Below are 21,474 nucleotides of genomic sequence, written 5' to 3'. Positions count from 1 at the left end.
GAATATTTAAACTCTGAACTTTTCCTGAATTTTATAACGAACAAAAATGAATTAAATTGACGATGTACTATTTTTTGCCTTTATTATTACGTCGCTGTCTACATCCAACTAGCGCGGAATAAAGAATGACAAAAATGAAAATATTTCTCTTGTCACATCTATTACACAAGGTAACAAAAAACATTTTTTTTAGTCTGCTTTTTATTTTGGTTTTTTTTTTCCGGACAGTCTATATCGAAATGTAACCAAAAAGATAATTAATAATTTAAAAAGTGATTTAAAAAAAATATTATCTGGCAAGCACTTTGTCTCTAATCATATTTTTTTTAAATTAGGATTTTGCTTTAACTTCGGTCGCCGTTCTCAGGCCAATAAAGATACTATATTTAATCTTTACACCCGATAAATGCTTAAATGCATCACATAAATATTTGAATATATAGTCTGTCTTTAGGTAATGCTTAAAATAATATATTCATTATATTAAATTTTTTATAATATTTTTTGTCTTGCTTTATGCTCTCGGTTGTCAAACATTTTTGATTCAATGTTGTGCTCAATTTCTACTATCTCATCTACACAGGAAGTATTGATACTCCTCTTACTGGCCCAGAATCATAGTCAATATTTTTAGACCGTATGCATTCTAGCCTTGATAAATTTTTATCTTCACCACACAAAAATCACAGAAATATCTTGACATAGTCAACATATTTGTTTAAATATGTTCATAATTTATATATTATATATTTAGTAGTAGTATATTTCCAGTACACTATGTATGTATTGGTATAGTATGTCTTAGTAATTTAATTTAGTGTGCTTGTGCCCACACATCTAATCTGACGTTAGTTGAAAGAAGAAAGAACTAAAAAAGTAATAATAATACAGCTTCCATTGCACACCTGCATTGTAGCGAAATTTTAATTTAACAATAGTAATACAAAAAATGAGCCGAGATGGCCCAGTGGTTAGAACGCGTGCATCTTAATCGATGATTTCGGATTCAAACTCAAGCAGGCACCACTGAATTTTCATGTGCTGAATTTGGTTTATAATTCATCTCGTGCTCGGCGGTGAAGGAAAACATCGTGAGGAAACCTGCATGTGTCTAATTTCAACGAAATTCTGCTACATATGTATTCCGCCAACCCGCATTGGAGCAGCGTGGTGGAATATGTTCCAAACCTTCTCCTCAAAGGGAGAGGAGGCCTTTAGCCCAGCAGTGGGAAAATTTACAGGCTGCTAATGCTAATGCTAAAATACAAAAAAATAAAAAATAAAATTCTGAAATTTTATCTAAAGTTTTTTAATAACTACTACCTACTTAATCCCTGCTGAAATTACTATTTATTTACAACTCATAATTTGTATATAGCTTTTAGCCGATTTGAAAAACAATCACAGTATCATTGTTTTTCAAATCAATTTTGTCTTTTTTTTTGTTGTTATTGTTCAGTTTAAAAAGAGACAAAAAGTATACAAAGTAATTGTTTTGTTTCTTTTTTTACTATAGTTGGTATAGTATTCGTGTATCAAATATGTTTTTCTTATTTTTATTCTTATATGCTCCTAAATCTTATTTTGAGTGGAGGTCCGTGTCCTTTGACGAGAACTTAACGAACTTTTACTTTACATTCAGAAGCAGTGCTTCGCTAAATGAAGGAAACTGTCAACTATGCAGTGTTAGACCATAAAAAATCTTTGTTTTGAGTAGTAAGTACGTGACTATGTATACTAGTCCGTTTCTGTATGATAAGCTGTTGATTCGTTGTAGTGGGCAGACTCCTTACCACCACCCACAATATTAACGGCCTGGTATCCTATCAATCCACTTATGGTTTAATTTAGTTTTTATTAGCGTGTTATCCTGGTAACAATTTATTTGTATATTTTTACTTTAAAACGTAGTCGCAAACGCCGACACAATTCAATTAACTTTAAAACTAGATCCTCAATTTTTAGCTCACTCGAGCGCTCTATCTCGTTAACCTGCAGGACTCAATTAAGTTTAGTTTCCATACATACAACGCACTTTCGATAGAAACGTACGGCCACCGTACACGTTGCAGCTTCCCATTATTTAAAGGCTGTGTGTATCTATTCCTGAACATTGAATTGTATTTTTAACGAAGAAATTTGATTTGTTTTATAGTGCGCTCTTTGAGAGCTATTGGTATTGAAATAACATTTTAAATATTGTATTTTTTTTTAAATGAGATTTCCTTTTAGAAAATTATAAATGAAATAAAAATATTGTTTTTATATTAATCTCTTTGTTTTGTTAGATGAATTCATTTCTAACATTCACAATAAAATTAATTAGACATTCAGTATCCTTCTTCTGGTAAACCAAGACCTTATTGAAATGTTATTAATATTAAGCGTGTGTATAATTATTACACATCAGTAAAATATTTACAGACTACCTACTATTATATATTTTATTTTATTATAACATTATTAAATGAAAGACATTTAATTCAATTTTAGTTTTATACAACTTTTAATTTAATAGACTTAGTTAAAAGTCGATAAAAGCTTTTCATATGGACGGTAGTAAGTCGAGAGAATTGTAGAACGGTTTTTAATGAGATTTTAAATTAACATCACGTTGAATATCCGGTACAAGGAATTATTCACCATCATATGGACATCCATTGTTTTTTTAATATTAACTCGCTACAATGTCTCTGATTATAACAGTAGCTGGTTTATTAATGTCAATAGTTTGTTTGTTGCTTGAAATATTAGGTTTAACATTTTTGCGACGATTTATTTAATTATCTTAGTAGGCCAGTCAATAAAGCCCATGAAGGTCAAGTAATTAGTATCATTATGATTTTTTGATATGTAGTTTGGGACGTTAAAATAATAACAAATTAAAATTTTCAACCCTCTGGGGTGAACGCTAGGGGGTTGAGAGGGTGAAAAGCGTTTTTGTTTATAATTTTGTGAAAAAAAATCTTAGATGGTTGAAAATTGGACAGAAGGTATAAATAATTATAACTTACCTTGTATTAAAATTTCAACCTTTTTTGTTTAGTGCAAAATTAGTTATTAACAAAAAAGAATGTATATATATATATGGTCGTAATCTTATGCCATATAGTTAACACTGTGTTTCTTACTCTTGAATTATCATACAAACTCTGTATAAGGCTTATGTTCATATTCAAATTACGTTATATATATCATACAACCGTTAAGCCATAGAAACGACGACGATCAACAGGAGACCACGACTGTATCGATTTATGTTGCCTCCTATTTGGGAACCAACTATAGATACTTTACCTCCTCAGGAGATGCATACCTACCTACTAGTGCTTATGGGATAAATAACTTAGTGTATTTTAATTACACGGCATTAATATTATATCTTATTATATATAGGGCTGGGAAAAAGTATTTTCGTATTTTATATGCCAATTCAAAACATTTTAGCCTTGTTTATTTCCATTTAATTAAAATATATGTGTCATTTTGTTCGATAACTTGTTGCAATTTTTTAGGAAATGAAAAAAAATATTTGTTAAAATATTTGTTATACAAATAATGCCAGCTAAACTCAGCGTGGGTCACTTGGGATAAAAGAAAGTTTCAAATATCATTGTATGTTAATTAATTATAATTTATATTATTAAAAATGAATATTTAAGCGCCACTGACGTTGTTATGACTCTATAATCTCTCTATACAAGTTTGCACTTCGGGTTTTATAAAACAAAAAGAGGTTACATCACTAAATTTCCAGTTATACTTGAATAGATCTTGTAATTAAGGGAACAAGCACGGCATCCTCGGCATAGCACCAGCTGGATTCTGGGTCCAGTCAGATAGCAAACTGCAGCCCTACGAGCTGAAGATTATAGATTTAAATTTATAGTCTATACGGTAAAAAAACCTGCAGTACAAAATATACAGGTTCAATAATAAATCAAATAATCAAAAGATTTTGTTATTATCTTTATCGAAGAATGTAACGATAATTTTACCTTCTGAAGGTTTCAAGTCATTTTATCGGTCAAAAATCACTCTTCAACACAAAATAAACATGACTACGGCTTTAGCAATTTTTAACTAAGTTTGAGCAAAAACAAGAATTAAAAACGAACAATTTATTACATGTCGGTAGAAAAATCTTGTTAAAGTTTTATAAAACTTTATTACTTCATTTTTATTATAATCAAGAGACATTTTGTTAAGAAGTTTAATAAAAAAATTATAATTATAAAATACATCGTCAACTTCCAGGATATGTTTTGATTGAACGAAAAAGTTTTCTTAACCATAGACACAATTAATTTTTGCTATTAAATTTTGTGACACAATTTTTTATTTAAAAATAATTCTCTAGCTCACCTATGTATGTAAAATGTTTGAACATATTAAAATGTGAACACTTAAATTGTTTCAGGTTTGTTATTCTAAAGTACGTGCGGCGTGATCTGATTAGCAGCCTGCCGCTCCCCAGACGTCTCTTAGATTACCTGAGCGCCACCCACTACTACTCGGAGCTTCTAGCTGAGATTTAAGTAAAACCTTGACCGGTGACCCGTATGTAAATTAAAGGAGCCTTTGTCATAGGCATTTCAAAGTGGGGATCACAGGTGGGTCCGACTCACCCCTAAATTCGCTCATTTAAAACAAGATATATCTATTATAAAGTACATATTACTTGTGCATTGTCAGCGCAAGGATATTTATCTTGACCTTTCAAAATACTTACAATAAAACAATTTTGTATAATCTGTTTAAATCATCCTGCGCAAATTGGGTTTTGAGGTCAATCGAACTCATCGAACTATGATTATGTTTGGTCGAGCGACTGATCAAAATCTGTCCCCGCTCCTAGCAACTCTATCAAATGCTATGTCCATGGTCTTCGTTGTAGATCTGCATTCACGATACGTCCAATATATATTCTCTATCGACGGCTTATGTCCGGTTCCTACATTAATCAGCGAATAATTTTTGCCTATAATTGCTTATAATTTATATTATTTGTCATCATTAAATCAGCATGGAACACTACGTTCTGTGGTTGGCGGTATTCGGTTGGTATTAATTTATATTAATATAGGAACTGGCCTTTATTACGATATTTTATTTAAGTTGTATATTACTGAGTGGTATAAGATAGTGACCTCAATATAATGTTAAAATTATTTAATTAATTACAAACAGGCGGAATACCATACTGGTGGTTTTTTTTTAAAGGCGTTTTTTATATATTATCCCCCAGTTTATTAATATGAATGTGCTTAGGAGAAATATCAAAAATGGCTAATAAATGGTAACAGACTATATAGTAATATTACTAGTAGAATGATGTGTTTATGTGGATGTTGCGTATTCCGTCTGTACCTACATAGTCTACCTTCTTTTGTTTTCTTACATTACAACCAGGCTGTGGAACTAAGCAGTATTATATTGTAATCAAATCGAACTATCTTGATACTTGCAATATTATTTCATTGAATTATGTAGGCCTAATTTAAAATGATTGATATTAATAAATACGTTTAATAGTGTTTTCAAGTAGATTAAAATAATTTATCTGACAAAATATCGGTCGTTTAGATTGGGCCTTAATTATTCTTTTTTTTAATGTAATTGTATTATATTTATAGTTAGTAACTGTTTACGATACAAAGACGTATGATATTTTTAATAGAAACACATATTTTCGTAATGATAGTTAATTAATATAAGAATCATTAGGAATGTTTGCTTGAATAATATTATTTCTAAATATATATATGTATTAATTCTTTAGATAAACCTTTGCCAATTAAATTGTATAAAATTTTATAATTTGCTATTATTTACCGTGGATTTGACGAAGCTCTGCGTCCAAATCATTGATTCAAATTTGGATGTGTTACACTAGTTGTGGACCCCTAGCGTTGCTTTCGTCTAGTCACTTGAGAATGGAAACGTGATTTTTAAGCGATGTTTTCGGGTTCAAATTTTGCGAGCACCAATGGCTTACTATAATTTGTCCGTTATTTCGTACTCGGTGATGGAATAAATCTGTATGTGTTGGATGGAATAGCCACGTGGTTATCTATCAGCCCGCTATGAAGTAGCGAGTAGAAATAAATTGGAAACCTTCTCAAGGTCAAAACAAGGGCTAAGACGAAATGTGGGACACTTTGGGTCTTTTACTTTTATGACTGGGCTGTTGGCGGATTGATGATGGACTATTGACTTATTTTGCAATAAAACATTATTATTATTATTATTATTAATATTTGAGTACTCGTTAGTAATAACTATTGAATATATTGGTAAAAACGCAAGTTTCTAATAAATGACATGATACAATTATCATACGTCTATTTGTAACTAAACGTTTCTTTTATGTGAAATATAACATATGTATATCCTCAATATATTACAACTAGTGTATTGTATTGTCGTATTAATTAATTTAAATTATATTATATTGTATTCATTAAATTATAATTTTTATCAATGAAACGCAATATATTTTTTTGATATATTAGACAATTATTATATTTTGTATTGACACGTGAGTTGTTCACGTGCTTGTATATAGTTCTATATACTTTTGTAATATTAAAAGTTTATCGATGGACGTATAATTTGTATGATATATTTAAAATGTTTATACAGTTTATTTCAATTATATTTGTAATATCTATATATATATATATAAATATATCAGTATATAAACTAAGCAACAACTTATGCATTTGCAACATTCACGGTATTTTTTTATATTATATAAAAATATAATTGAAATGAACTGTATTTTGATTTAGATTTTTTATAGAACAATTTGCACCTTTAACTATGACAGGAACGTGTTTGAAATGAAACTTCTATTACGCATTACAAACGTTTACAAACCGGCTCGGGCCTTTAAAAAAGTACTTTGATTTTCTGTCGAGAATTTGACAGTATCAGCCGGGAGTCTAGAAATGGTCGGAGTTTATAAACTCGTGCCTCGGAAAGCACGAAGAGCATGCTGGGCTCGCGTTTGAACTCAATCCGTTGGTATCGGATTTGCCGTTACATTGGCATTTGGGACTTTAATATAGGTGCATTTTATAAAATATGTCCTCTATAGTTGGCTAATCTTGTGAAAGGCAAGACTTGGGTACGGCCGCGCTGGTGAAGTCAGCAGGAATTCATCAAATTCTTCTAGAAGATTGTTATTGTTATTGTTTCAAATAATGTCAGTTCAGTTTGAAGGTGCAAAATGTTTAATGAAACTAAGTAAGCGTGTGGTTTATTATAAGTATTTCTTTATTTAAATGTAAAACCGCATGCTTCATTTATTTCGATCACACCAAAGATAACATTATATAAATTAAAATAATTTATTGTATTGTAAAGGTATTGTATAATTATTTATAAAGTAGGTATATTGGTTTGATGGTATCGCTTGACTCGATAGCTCGATGCCAAAATATAATTTTAAATGTGAATAGAATATGTATGACGAACATTACGTTATGTTTAGATAACGACGCGTCTGACATTCGCACCGTCATAAATAATATTGTACAAGAACTATTTTAATTATTGACATTTGTAAAAGTATTGTGAGCCATTTTATTACAAATCGATCATTTACACAGCGTTTATATACAATCCGATCATAGCACAAACATGATATGAATTTTAGACCACTGAAATAGTTTATGGATATAAAAGTAAATTCATTGATTCGAATGTTCAAGCATTTAAACATTTTCAGGTTACTACTGAGTTTAATTATATGAGATACGATTATGTACTATTATTCAACATATATAGTAGTTTTTTTTAAATTAATAATACAATGATTTGCTACTGAATTACTGAATTATGGGTCAAAACTCCTTTTCGAAGATATTTTATTAAAGTTAATTGTAATCTGTAAACGGCGCTAGAAGTTTCGTATATTGCAGTTTTTTTCATTAATTTTTTTTTTTTTAATTCACATTTTAATCAACAATGCGCGCCAACTATTAGTTTTAACCAATAAAACTTGTTTGAACGTAATTTTATGAATTCGATTCGAACTTAGTATGTTATATGAAAACGAGATGTTTTCGTACAACGATTTTTATATATTTTTTTTATATTTAAAATCTTATCTTCGAGATCTCATTGGCGTATTGCTATTTTTAATTGTTGAAATCTAGAATGTTTAGGAGTATTTGTTAATAACTCGTGGTCGGCTGTTTTCGAGTATCGTATTAATAATAAAATACATATCACATTTATTGTAAGTGAAATAACTTATTAATATAAAAAATATAATTGATAATATAATCGGTGTATTGTAATGTTTATTATGAGATAACCGTTATTGAATGAAGTGTTTATTATGTGTTGCTTGCCCACGAAATAGGACACACTTACGCAAACATTAAGTCTTTATTTGAAAGAATGCTGGTCAAATGGCTTCGCTTCCGTGCATTTGAATATTATTACTTTACTTGATGAAAAGAAAACAATATGTAAACAATTTCCGTTCTAAATTTAAAATTGTAATCGATTCTTAAAAATAAATTCAACGTTCAAAATACATCAAATGCACTACAATTGTACGATACATTTATATCGATTGATATGTTGATATAAAGCTTATATTCTAATGTAATTTTATTTGACATTGTGGTTTTTATTTTAAAGAATAATCGATTGTGAGTATATCTGTATGAAGCATTGTAGTCGTCTGTAACGGTAATGAATACGTAATATTAATATAATGACAATGTGTTCTTACCTTTAGTCGCGAACATTTAATGATGTGCGCATCGATTCTAAATATTGCCTGTACAAAATAATTTAGTATTCGAACGTGTCGGAGTCGTAAGCGGCTATCCTATACCATAGAGTTTGCACAAATATACATCGTTATTGGAATCTGACATACGGAGTCATCTGGCGGTCTGAATACGAACTACCAATTTTATTCTATCCCGATATTTGTTCTAAGTACTTGACAAGGAAGATTGTTATTTTTATAAGAAATACGTAAATAACTTTTGGACATTTTACAATGGAATTTATTATACATAATATTTAGTTTCGAAAATATAAAAATCACCCTTGGAATATTTATCTAATTACAACTTATTGTTTTTTTTAATGAAAGTTACTTGATACCGGATTTGTTTAGTAGGCGCCGCCGTATGACAGATATCGATGGAAACGCGCCAATTTTAATTTAAAATAATCCTCATAAAGAATAGTCGTAATTAAATCTTAATGTTAGATTTGCGATCGAAATATAAAAAAGGAATTGATTTCGTTTCACATCTCACGCACATGAGTACAAATAGGATTCTTGCCATATTAGCGTAATGCAGTGTATAATGTAGACGTTCAATTGACTTCCGTTTGTGTATGTGTGTAGTTAGGTTCACGAATGTTCGAGAAAAATCTGTGACAAATGATCATTTTACAAGAAGACACGACAAACATTATTCTTCAAACACAATCGCAAATGTTGTGATATACAAAACAATGTAATTAATGTTAAAGTTTATTTTATGTTCTTTAAATGTAATTATTTGTCAATTGATGATTCTTAATATCAATAGTTTCCATGAAGATAAAAATATAATTCGTAATTTTGCTAAAATGTATTTTGTACAATGAAAATTTGTCATTTGCTTTTATCAAACGGCAGGAGCCCGCGTATTTTTGTAGGTCCGTTGCACTTAAATGTATGTGCATAAATGGTGACTGTGAATTAATTTTAAGATATTCATAAGATTCGAACCGCTTGAATCTGCAATAGTCTATGATATAACTGAGATAAGTTGTCATTTTTTTGTTTCACAGAACAAGAAAGAAGTAGACATTTTTCGTTATTTTTGAAAAAAGAACACATCAAAATATTAATATTATTTTATTACAAATTATCAAATGAAGCGATGAGAGTTGTTAATAATCTGTAGTTATTTTAATTTGTCTGTATCCTGTACTATTGCAGATTGGATGACATTTACAATATCATTAGACGTACAGCTTTACAACTGGGTATCATGTAGGAGTACTTGACCATATCTATGAATATGTTAACGTATGAGATAAATGAATATCAAATTAAAACTACGTGATTGTACCTATTGAAATAATACCATTTACCCATTAGATGTAGAATAGGAACGTTCAAAGACAAGCATCGTTTTAGACTGACAAGCTTAATTATATTTATTCGATACGAAACAATATTGTAGACGATTTAGACACATTGTGTTACAATGAAATATATTCTAAAGTTTTATAAAACTGTTTAGGTAGTGGCTAGAATATTCAATTAATTGAAATATTTCTTAAGTATCCTTTTTTTGAAATTATTCTTCCTTAACGCTCTTTTAGAGGAAATATCACATAGCAATAATACTTAAGATCTATTATACAACATTTAACTGTTTTTATGACACGTAGAATATCTGGAATGTTTTTAATTTGAGATACGAGAGTTTCTCGATTTGGAAGGGGATGAATACAAAAAGATCTTCCATCCGAACGCGTTTTGTCAAATTGTATTGGTCGATAATCTTGAATACCGCTCATAATTTAAATAATTGAATATTTTTATTGAAATATCGAACTCTTTCGCCCGATGAATATGGTGATTGTATCAATGACTTTAAAAACAAATTGTTAGTTAATCTCTAAGTACGCCTTGCTATGTACGTAATGTACAATAATCCTCCAGACTAATGCATTTTACAGTAATAATGTCATTTTGTAAGTCTCAGTTTCAATTAACTTTGCACGAGCGTTAAACTTTATTTATATATTATGCAAATAGTCTACGCTTATAAGTCAAACAAAGCCTTTTCGAATGTACAATTATTTAGCACTATAATATTATACGTAGATATTTTAGCCATTAGTCTAAATAGTGAATCGTTCGTGGTATCAACAAAAGCATTCCATCAAATTGACTATTTCGGAATTTAAAATAAAAAAAAAATAACTGTCCTTGTGTACTTCATAAATACAAAAATATACTCCTTGACTGATTTTACAATAATCTATTTTCAGTGACGTCATTTCAACCTGTCTTACGTTGAACATCAACTTTCGATTTTTGTTTAAGAATTCATAATAGATGTTAGCTCAAATGATTCAGCTTCGCCGGATGGAGGCGAGTCTTAAAATACTCAGCCGAATGTCGGAGCCCATTTTAGGACTCCGAATACAAACTATTGTTTTGCGAAAATAATAGCACAACTTAATACAATGTGGACAAAATTATAACAAAAATGATTAAAGTTAAGAAGAATTCACTAACCCAAATTGTCCGTATAAACGTACCGCTTACGATATTTGTGTTTTAAAATCAGTTGAGGCGTATGGTTTCAAGCAACAATACGTACAAACAGGGTCAAATCATTACTCTCATTGACTACGTCGTAGTCGGTCGACGATACAACGTAATGCGTCACGTCGCGTCCCGTCGGACTTGACAGCTGTACATCAATGAATTGTTAATAAAGTATTCTTTAGTGTGAAAGAAAATGTCTTATCGACTAACAAACGTTTACAACGAATCTTCAAACGTATGTTTATAGAACGAAATTATTTTTTAATATTCCGAACGATATTAAATTTAATTCTTAACTATAAAAACCGATAACACCAAGAAAATGTGTAAGTATTTTAATAAGTCGTAATTAGTATTCAATCTGTAATATTAAAATGAAAAAAAATATATATTTAAAGTAGTTACGTAGTTATGTAATAAATCGTTTAAATTTATATTTTCTATTATAAAGTAATATATAACTCGATAGGATTATAAATAGCTACAACACCAATAATAACGTTACTTAATATTTAGAATTTAATGTTTAAAATTAGGGAGCGCTCGTATAAAATTGTTAAATAATCGTGGTGATATATTATACGAAATGCGTATTTTTACATAGCGAATATAAATATTAGTTGACTACTAGACATTGCACGAATTTGCCATATAATAAATACAACACATTACATTTTGTAGGTTTTTATAAGAAATTCACGCTTAAATCGAGTTAACGGTTTTAATACCAACCTTCTCGAAGTGTACCGAGTAAAGTATTGTTTTTAACGATTATTGCTTTATATTTTATACCGATTTTGTATTACAATACATGAATAAAAACTATGAGTTTATATATTTATTTTAGTTTAAATAATTTAAAAAACTACTTAAATAAAATCATTAAATGTTTCTATAAAAAATATGCCTTAAACGAATATTTTACAGTTGACCGTTTACTTCTCGAGGCGCGTCTGTTGAACCGATGACAGATACTTAAAATGTTATTACACTTTACATAACGATGTTGATAGTATAGAATCGTGATCACAAATATTCTAAATCAAAACTTAAGTCACAGTAGAAGCATCTTATGAAGAATGCCTTTAATAGTTTAAAACGAATTACATCTCTATGTGGCCTCTGACTCTAATGCTTAACATAGATACCTCATTTAGGACAGCAAACCGTAGACAATATAGCCTAACACTTGTATAATATGAACGTATTCTAAACAGTTAGTCTAAAAATTATTCTAAGCAGTTAAAATTAATATCGAAATTAAAATATTATTTATTCGAGTAGGCTCGTAAAAGCACTTCTGAATCGATATGTTATATATCTATTTAATGAAATGTAAAGCTATCAGATATATCTTATCGATCGATGTTTCGTGTGTAGATTTAGAAAACGCACGACTGTTTATTTCATTGTTTTAAATAGTATATCCTGTAAAGGAAACCCTTTCTTTAAAATAATAGGTACAATCACATTATTGCCAATTGGACATTACATTTGTCTCAAGGGATTTTCGAAGCTGATTTTGATTGTGTTTTTTTGACAACTTTTTCATCATAAGTAATGATAAAGATACGGTCTGGAGTAAATTAAAAAAGCAGATAAAGTTGTCTTGGAATACTTATTCGTAAATCCCCATAAACATCGCGTCGTGATTCGTAGGAGTCGTTCAATAATTGATTGTAACGAAAATAACCGCAAGGCGGATGTGATCCTCGTAATGCCGTATTTTAGTATATACTCGCGTTATTATCTTCTATAACTCATTCATTGTACTGATGTTATGTGTGTTGTGCAAATTATTATGGTTTAGATGAATTTTCAATTAATAATAAGGAATAAATAAAAGTACAAGAATATTAACAATTTGTAACTATTATACTAATTAGTGACTAGCGATATTTGTTTATATGAATGTTGTAACGCGGTCGTAATACATTTAAGTCTATTGGAAGATAACGATGCAGTCTATGACGCTTCAGACTATCGAATCCAGGACGTCCTAACCACTCTCATGGATATTAGTAAGCAAGTAATTGTAAATATTGATATAAACTTCAAGTAAATGAACACATCACTTGCCCCTTACTCATTATCCAAGTCTATCATCAATTTAAGACGTTATGTATAAAAATACTGTCATAAATACTCGTACAACAACTATTGGATGCGATAGATGAACTATCTGGATGTTTGTTATCATCTGTGAACTTGTATATTGCAAATCGCTGAAACATCGAGCATTTTCAACATTGATTTTGTATGGAAAGTATAAGTAAGTTGACACGATAATTACCTAAAATAATTAAACACACGACAGAGATTAGAGAGGCTAGTCTTTTATATCATAACACCAATATTAAGAATTTTCATTCCGCTAAATTAATGGATTCCCGGTTACTATATTTAAGAAACGATTCGTTTTGCTTACGGGTAGTAAAACTATCTACGAGCGTATTTTTATAAACCTTTGGCTTCCTACTACGGCCCAAAATAATACGAATAACTGCCAGTAGAGTAAATGTATTACGATGATAAATACTAGTCAACTAGACAGTTCTACTATCCGTTTTTTTTTTAATTATATTGTAACCGGGCCTAAGTACGTCATTTAAGGTGATATCAGACGGTTCATTCGAGTGAATGTTCTTTTGAGTGAATGATTCATTTTTCTTTCATTCCATGTTCACACGGCTTAGCTGGAATGACGTAAAAAAGAACATTCATCCGTAGTTTCTTTCAATATGGCGTCGAATGAAGTCGTGTCTCTTGGAATAAGTTTAATTTGTGATCTTTTGATCAAGGAGCTAAAAAAAAGATTAAGAAAAATGCGTTCGAGACAAAATGGCCAAATCCGAGTGAACGTTCACTCTGTGTTCAGACTGTTCATTTTTCGTTCATTCGGAGTGCAAATGAAAGATGCCGAATGAACCGATCCAACGTCGTTGGATCAGTTCACTAATGAATTCATTCGGAACTTTTGTTTCACTTTGTGCTTAGACGTGTCACTTTGAGTGAAAGATGCAAAATGAAACACAAAAATGAACAAAAAATGAACCGTCCGATTCCACCTTTATTTACTAATATAAATGATATCAATATACTGATGACGCTTTAAAAAAATATGAATGATTATATTTTCTCATTTACATGTAATAATACTAGTGTAAAGTACATATGCTAAGGATTGAACGCCTACCACCGCGTAAAGAGTAACGTGGTGAGACAAAAATAAAACTTTGTTTGATTATCGTTTTATAACATTCAATTAAACCTAAGTTCGCTTATTATTATGTATTGTGGGTTATCGATTTGTCTTTCCCCTGTTGATTTTGTACAGTGTTATTTGAGAACACAAATTAGTTTGTAAAATGTTAAGTCAGTAGTTTAATATTTATTTATTTACTAACGTTAAACTACCAATTTGTTACTAAATTATATATAACAGTTACATCGTAACGCATGTAATGCACTTTCGTAATACTTAATAAGTAAGTTAGTCATTCTGTTTTATAAAAATTGGAATCAGAAATAAAGACGTTCCGAAAAATGTTGTTTTATTATTTTCCTCGATACGCTTTATAGAAAATAAATTGAAGTCCGACTGTTGATACGCTACAAATATAAATAACTAACATAAAAAAATATTAGTTATTATTTTAAAAAATACTTTCTAAAAAAATTCAGCTTAAAATGATAAACATTATTGTAACTCGACCCACGTACTTCAAAAGCTTGTCGCGAGAATACGTGTTACATCTTCTAGAAATTTTAATTCTAAGTATAAATTATTATTTAAAAAAAATATATACTAGGCAAGAAAATCTCGTGACAAGCTTATGTATAAAATAGAAGGACGATAGTGCCCTGCATACTTTGCAAGCCCAGCATAATGTAATTGGCAACAATTTAATGGTATTGTTTATCATAATAAAAGGTACGAATATAAAAAATTACGTGCTCATTCTGTTGTCCGTCAAGTGCCTTGGTCTGGAGCCAATGCTTACCATTAAAATGAGTTGTCGTCGCAACTAAACCGTAATACAAATTTCAGATCCGTATGACCAGTGGAACTGGGTCAAATTTAACAGTGAAACTAGATAAAAGCTTGTTAAATTAAAATATTCTATGTAAATCATACGCAACCCTAGAAAATATAATGTAACTACATTAGAGAAATAATGCTTTATATAAAACTGCACCGTTGTGTATGATTAAAGACATGAAAGATTAAAAAAAAATTGATAGTACAAATCACTTCCACAAATCTTGTAATTTTTTATTTATACTTGTAATGCTGTAAGTTATTGAGTCATGTTTACAAATAATCTACTTTTAAGGTTTTATTGTAATAATTATACATTATTTTCATCGTACTTTATACATACATATATATATTAACTCAATTGCTGCGAAGCTATTGAGACGCGAAGACCACGAAAAAAATACATTTCTTTGTATTAATTATTAAATATTTTTTAATGAATTATGCCATATTGTTCAGAATAATTTTGTAGAATATGCACTTGTACAAAAAAAATTAAATTGTTTTTGTTCGGTCATTGTAAATAAAAAATGCAAGTGAATCTGTCTTTTTGAGAATAAACTCTTAAACTTTAACCTTAAAAAAACATAGAAATGATATTACGAAACGGGAGGGGCAAGTAAGAGACGCGCGGGTGAAACTCAGAATTATGGCTTTAGGCGCACTGGAGGCTTGGAGCTAACACAGTCTTGTTAGTCCATGACAAAAATTTCATGCAGGTTTCCTCACGGTGTTTTCCTTCACTGCGAAGCACAAAATGAATTATAATTACAATATAAGTAGATAAGTGAATGCTTAGCAGTGGGTGTCGGGATTTGAACTCGCATCCTTAAGTCACGTTGAAAGTCATTATCAATTAATAAGATACGAATAATTTAGAAAATACGATATTCATTGATGTCTCAGGTGATTTTTTGTTATTGCCTAAAATATGAATATCTAATTATTTCCAAAAGGTCCTTCCGATTTCAAAAACAAATTGACGAATTATATAATTAATAAGACGTACCTAGTTTATACAAGTAGACAGTGCTTTGCAAAGACCAACAACTAAGCATAAAACTTTTCGACTTGGAAACCAAAAACAATTTAAAATCAAGGAATGTCTAATAGTTTCTTATATAAGTATTATGTCCCCGTAAAATTGTAAATAACGTTAGATTATAATCTATCCGCGAGATTGTGAACTGTCGAAGGATTGTGAACCGTAATATACCACTTATTAACGCATTATTTATCGGTAGATTATAATCTATCGAAGTGCGATATTTCAGTTAAATTATAAACACTAACCTAACCTAACCGAAATATCATAAACTATCGAAATTTTCGATGTTTTATTTTGAGTTAAATCACACTTCACAATATTTCGGCAGTTTGCAATCTCGCGAGATAGATTACAATCTAACGGTATTTAGAATTTAAGATGAATGAAACATCAAAAAAGTACCCACTATCTATAAGTTATAATGGTCGAATCAAATTTGTAAAGAAATGTTTAAAATCAAAAAATGAAAATATCTTATCAAATATTCTCATCTGAATGACTATAATAGATACCATTTTGAAAAAGATCATTAGAAAAAAATTACGCATACCACATACTTCTTGGATATAAACATGCTTAATTTTAAATACATATTTAATTGTAAAACCTTAGAGTATTATAACAATAAAATAAAGTCGATGTTTAAATTTATAAAAACATATCCGTTGTTTCATTGTGTTTATTTCATGGACCTAGCTTCAATAAGTTTTGAGATAATAGATTCATTATAAACACTGCCATTTAAAACCAAAATCGCACTCAATCGGGATATTTCTGACTAAAAAAATTATTTTTCATCAATTGTACGGAGAATCACTGTCTAAACACCTACCAGGTCACTTGTAAAAGATGTACAATGTGAATAAGGCGTAAATTGCAGGTTTAGTAAGTCATCAGCTTAGTCCTGAAGTTACCGTCTGGATGAAGCTGAAATTTATAAAAAAAAAAATTAAAATAGAGCTGAAAAATAAATTTCGTTGAAACATTTTTTACGCTACACAAAGAACGAGACCAGATATGTGATAAGTTGCCTCACTGTCAGTCTTGCGCTTCTTTATTAAATTACATGGTGATTTTGCGCGACGTAATGGTTATGAGTATTTTTATCTATATATGTTCCTCTAAATGTCAGATACTAACGGGGCATATACAGATATTTATTGACGTATTTAATTTCGATTTCGTTACATTATTTATGGAATGTGTGAGCAAAAAAAAAAACATTCTAAAAAGTATTTACTAGTGACTTTATAATTTCTTTTTTACACTATAAATTCCATTTATTGTAGAACGGTACATAATGTTCGTATATTTAACTTCACCTAGAATATTATACCGACAATCGCTGTCTGTTGAAATAGTCAACAGATTGGTCAAACTTAACTTAACTAACATGTACGTACTGAGACATAGACAAAGAGGCAAACCATTGTTATCGAGAATAGCTAATGATGCGGTCTGTGGTAGCACGTAACGCCCAGTCGCGGTCGCCCAATAGAAGGTCTTAAAGTAGGGGAGAATTGTCGCCCCGCCTTTTGAGGGTTTCAACTCGTTTCACCGCCCATGCCAGCTTTGGATCAAGCCACTCGTGGCTTACGTGGTCAGGAATAACTTACGTGAGTACCTTTTTACAATTGTATGTTCGTTATTTATACTTTTTTTTTAATGTTAGATTTATGTGTACATAAAAAATTATAAAAATTAATTTATATTTTTTTCAAATTAAATATTTTTTTTGATACTTCAAATAATGTAATACTATTAATGCGACAGTGCGCTAGATAATTGAAAATTATTAATTATTTTTAGTTTATAATTTAGTAATATGTATATATTGTCTGAATGTTACGTAATAAACAGTTATTTTTTTTTAATGGAAGGAAGGCTTAGGTTAGTGCTTATTATGTTACAAAACATTAATGTTTATCTTACAATCAACTACATGGTTAATATAATTCATCTTGTTTTAAACGATGTTGGTGATCAGTTTCTTGCCATCGTCGTCAGTGTAAAAGGCATTATACTCATTTTAGGATTTAATGAACCAACTTCCAGCTTCCAATCGCTTAAACTCGGAATTTATTTACTGAATTAATATACTAGATACGAAAATTCGCATGCTCAAATACAGATTTCCCACTAAAGCATTCTCTATAAATTATTTTATGTCTATTCTATAAATGGCGGCAGGTTACGGAAACAATTTGTGACCCCCGTATTCCCCGTAAACTTAAGGAGAAGATCTATAAGACCATGGTCAGACCTGCTTTTTTATATGGATCAGAGTGTTGGGCTATAAAAGGGATGACTGAAAGACAATTGCATGTGGCGGAGATGAGAATGCTGAGAGGAATGTGTGGTGTTACGCGAATGGATAGAGTAAGGAATGAGTTATTTGAAAGTGGGACCGGTAACCGAGAAGCTATCTGGAAACCGGCTGTCTTGGTATTGGCATGTTATGCGGAGGAATGAGGACCATGTTGTGAGAAAGGTTTTGAGAATGGATGTGGATGGATATAGAGGTAGGGGACGACCCAAGAAACGATGGATGGATTATGTGAAAGACGATATGGTTAGAAATAATGTTACTTGTGAGATGACGTCCGACAGAGAAGTATGGAAGAAGAAGTAAAATTGTACTATTAATATTATACCCCAAGTAAAATTGGGTTAAGGGCAGGTGGATGATGAAACAGTGACTCCAATTTTATTATATGTATAGATAGTAAATGCTAAATGAAGATAAATATTAAACAATATTGATAATATTCTATTACATAAATATAATGATTTTTTTTCTACTATCATTATAAGAAAATAAGCTGAAGTATTGTAAAATTGGAATTAAAGATAATAATGAAGCGTTCAAGTAAATTCATGCCTCCTTTCTATGAAATTTCATATACGAGTGTGCTTACCATTTGGCTCAAAACAATTATAGTAATTTTAACTTTGTTTTGTAATACAGCAGCCAAAGTACTTACCATTTATCTACGAGTACATAGTTTAACTATGTCTACGTTAAATCTGTGTTGCAATTGCATCAGCTCGTTTATATAAATGCTTCACCTAATGACTTATAAGTAAATGCATAACAATCAATATCTGTAGATAAAAATATATTATAACTTTCGGGTAAACAGGATGTCCCATGAAATAGTGTTAGTCGAAGGTCCGGTCTACCTAAATCATCCCTATATATGTTCCTCGATTTTTTATAGTTTCCGAATCCGACGTTAATTTTTTTGTGAAATTTTGCCACATCAGAGATGTATGAAATGCATAGACATATATAATAATTGATGTCATATCAAGATTAATTTATTATTAAGATATAGGTATGTCATTGATTTTTAACAATTAGACTCTATCCATTTTATAACACAATTAAGACTCTATATCCAAAACTTTATCGCTCTATCAACCGTCTGTAATGTTTCATTAACATAGCACTTCAATTGATATCAATAAATATAAAATTAGGCGTAGTTGTACACGTATTACGCTCTCAAACATTTGAAGTACGTTTATTTTATAAAATAAATTTAATACAAATTTGTCCTAAAATGGTATTTTACTATAAAATTATTCTAGTGCAGGTTTCAAATTTATGTGACAGCGTTTTGTTTGTTTAATTTTTTTTGCCATAATTATAATTAGTTATGGTTGTGGAAAATTAAAATAGATATAAAGATATAGATTTTCACGTATTATTCAACTCGAATTCGATGTAACTCAAACGTTAGTGACTTTGAATGTGAACTGTGATATAATTTGAACACTTTTGTTGCTTTATTTTGTGCTGTATTATATCTATAATCGAAATTATTGTTCACGAGTTCATCATTAATATAATTATTGTTCTATTACTTCTTTAATATAGTTAAGTCAATTTTCAAAAAGCAAAACAAAACATCCGAAGTAGCTTGAAGTTAAATCTTATTTTTTGTTTATTATGATTATTGTCATGTACGTTTTAATTTTTGTCATATAGCTTAAAAATTATTGTTCTTATCCAATTTTCAGCATTGTCAGCATGAAAATATTAAGAAGCCAATTTTCTAATATAATTATGGTGGTATCACATCGTTAACTTTGCAAATATAATATGCAATTCATATCACATCCATACTGTTTTTCGAGCAAATTTTACGAGAGTTAGTTATGAGAATCTGGTGTGGTGTGTGGCATTGGTATGCTTATCGAATTCAGGCTCGTTTGCTTTATTTTTATATTATATATTATTTATTCGCTATGTACCTGCTTTTTGTTTCTTTTATATTTTATTTTGTTATTATTGTATAGTTTTAAGTCTATAAGTGTTAACAACGAATACCGATGTACGGATAAATCCAATAGGGTTTTTGTTACATCGTTTTTAATACAGTACAATATGAATAAAATGTATATTCACTTAAAATAAAAAAATATATATATTGCATTTATTTTTAATGTATAATACATTTTTATTACCATTTCAACTATCTTTTTAAGAAATACATTATGCAAAAATACGTACCGTAGCATGTTCTTGCCCAATAGTCCAGATTATTAAAATATATTGGAAAATACAAAAATGTTCGACTAGTGAATTCTACAATTGTAGGTACTTATTCTGGACAATTCTATTTATTGCCAAATCTTGAAATAGATTTAACTTAATATAGAATATAGATATGGCTAATTTATAAATACATACCTACAGATACAATTTGGTTTTTATTAATTATAATTAAATTACACGATTAAGATAGCTAATCGCAAAATATGTACATACAATAACAGAAACGGATTTAAAATATATATACCTATACGGAATTAGATTTTTCGCAAGTTACAGTGTTTTCAAGTTTTATTATTTGACGAATGAGATATGTATCTACTATTTGACGTTGATCTTACGTTTTCATAACATTGTATAAATTTTTGAAAATTACAGAATTGAACTCGATTAAATTACCTGTACAACGGTAGGCAAACTATCTTGATTACGTTAAATAACAAGAGCATAATAATATACATGTGAGTTTTTTTTTTAGTCGCATAAAACTGATGCTTTCGTATATAAAT

The 21,474-nt window shown here is 29.7% G+C and overlaps 2 protein-coding genes across 3 annotated transcripts in view; both read left to right on the top strand.

Moving 5' to 3' along the window:
- The window catches only part of LOC113404188 (uncharacterized), a 37,740-nt gene extending 31,980 nt beyond the window's left edge, over positions 1-5,760 (top strand). For both annotated transcript variants that reach the window (XM_026645018.2, XM_026645019.2), the window contains one exon: positions 4,421-5,760. In XM_026645018.2, coding sequence (XP_026500803.1) covers positions 4,421-4,538 — 118 coding nt within the window. In that variant the 3' untranslated portion in view covers positions 4,539-5,760. The remainder of the gene's footprint in view (positions 1-4,420) is intronic.
- LOC113404191 (acyl-coenzyme A thioesterase 13-like) overlaps positions 1-21,474 on the top strand; it is a 216,125-nt gene that overhangs the window by 181,126 nt on the left and 13,525 nt on the right. The window lies entirely within an intron of this gene.

Source organism: Vanessa tameamea, chromosome Z (genome assembly GCF_037043105.1).
Source record: "Vanessa tameamea isolate UH-Manoa-2023 chromosome Z, ilVanTame1 primary haplotype, whole genome shotgun sequence".
In the NCBI taxonomy this organism is placed as follows: Eukaryota; Metazoa; Arthropoda; class Insecta; order Lepidoptera; family Nymphalidae; genus Vanessa; species Vanessa tameamea.
Note: the sequence above shows the minus strand (reverse complement) of the source record. Positions and strands in the feature narration are given on the sequence as shown.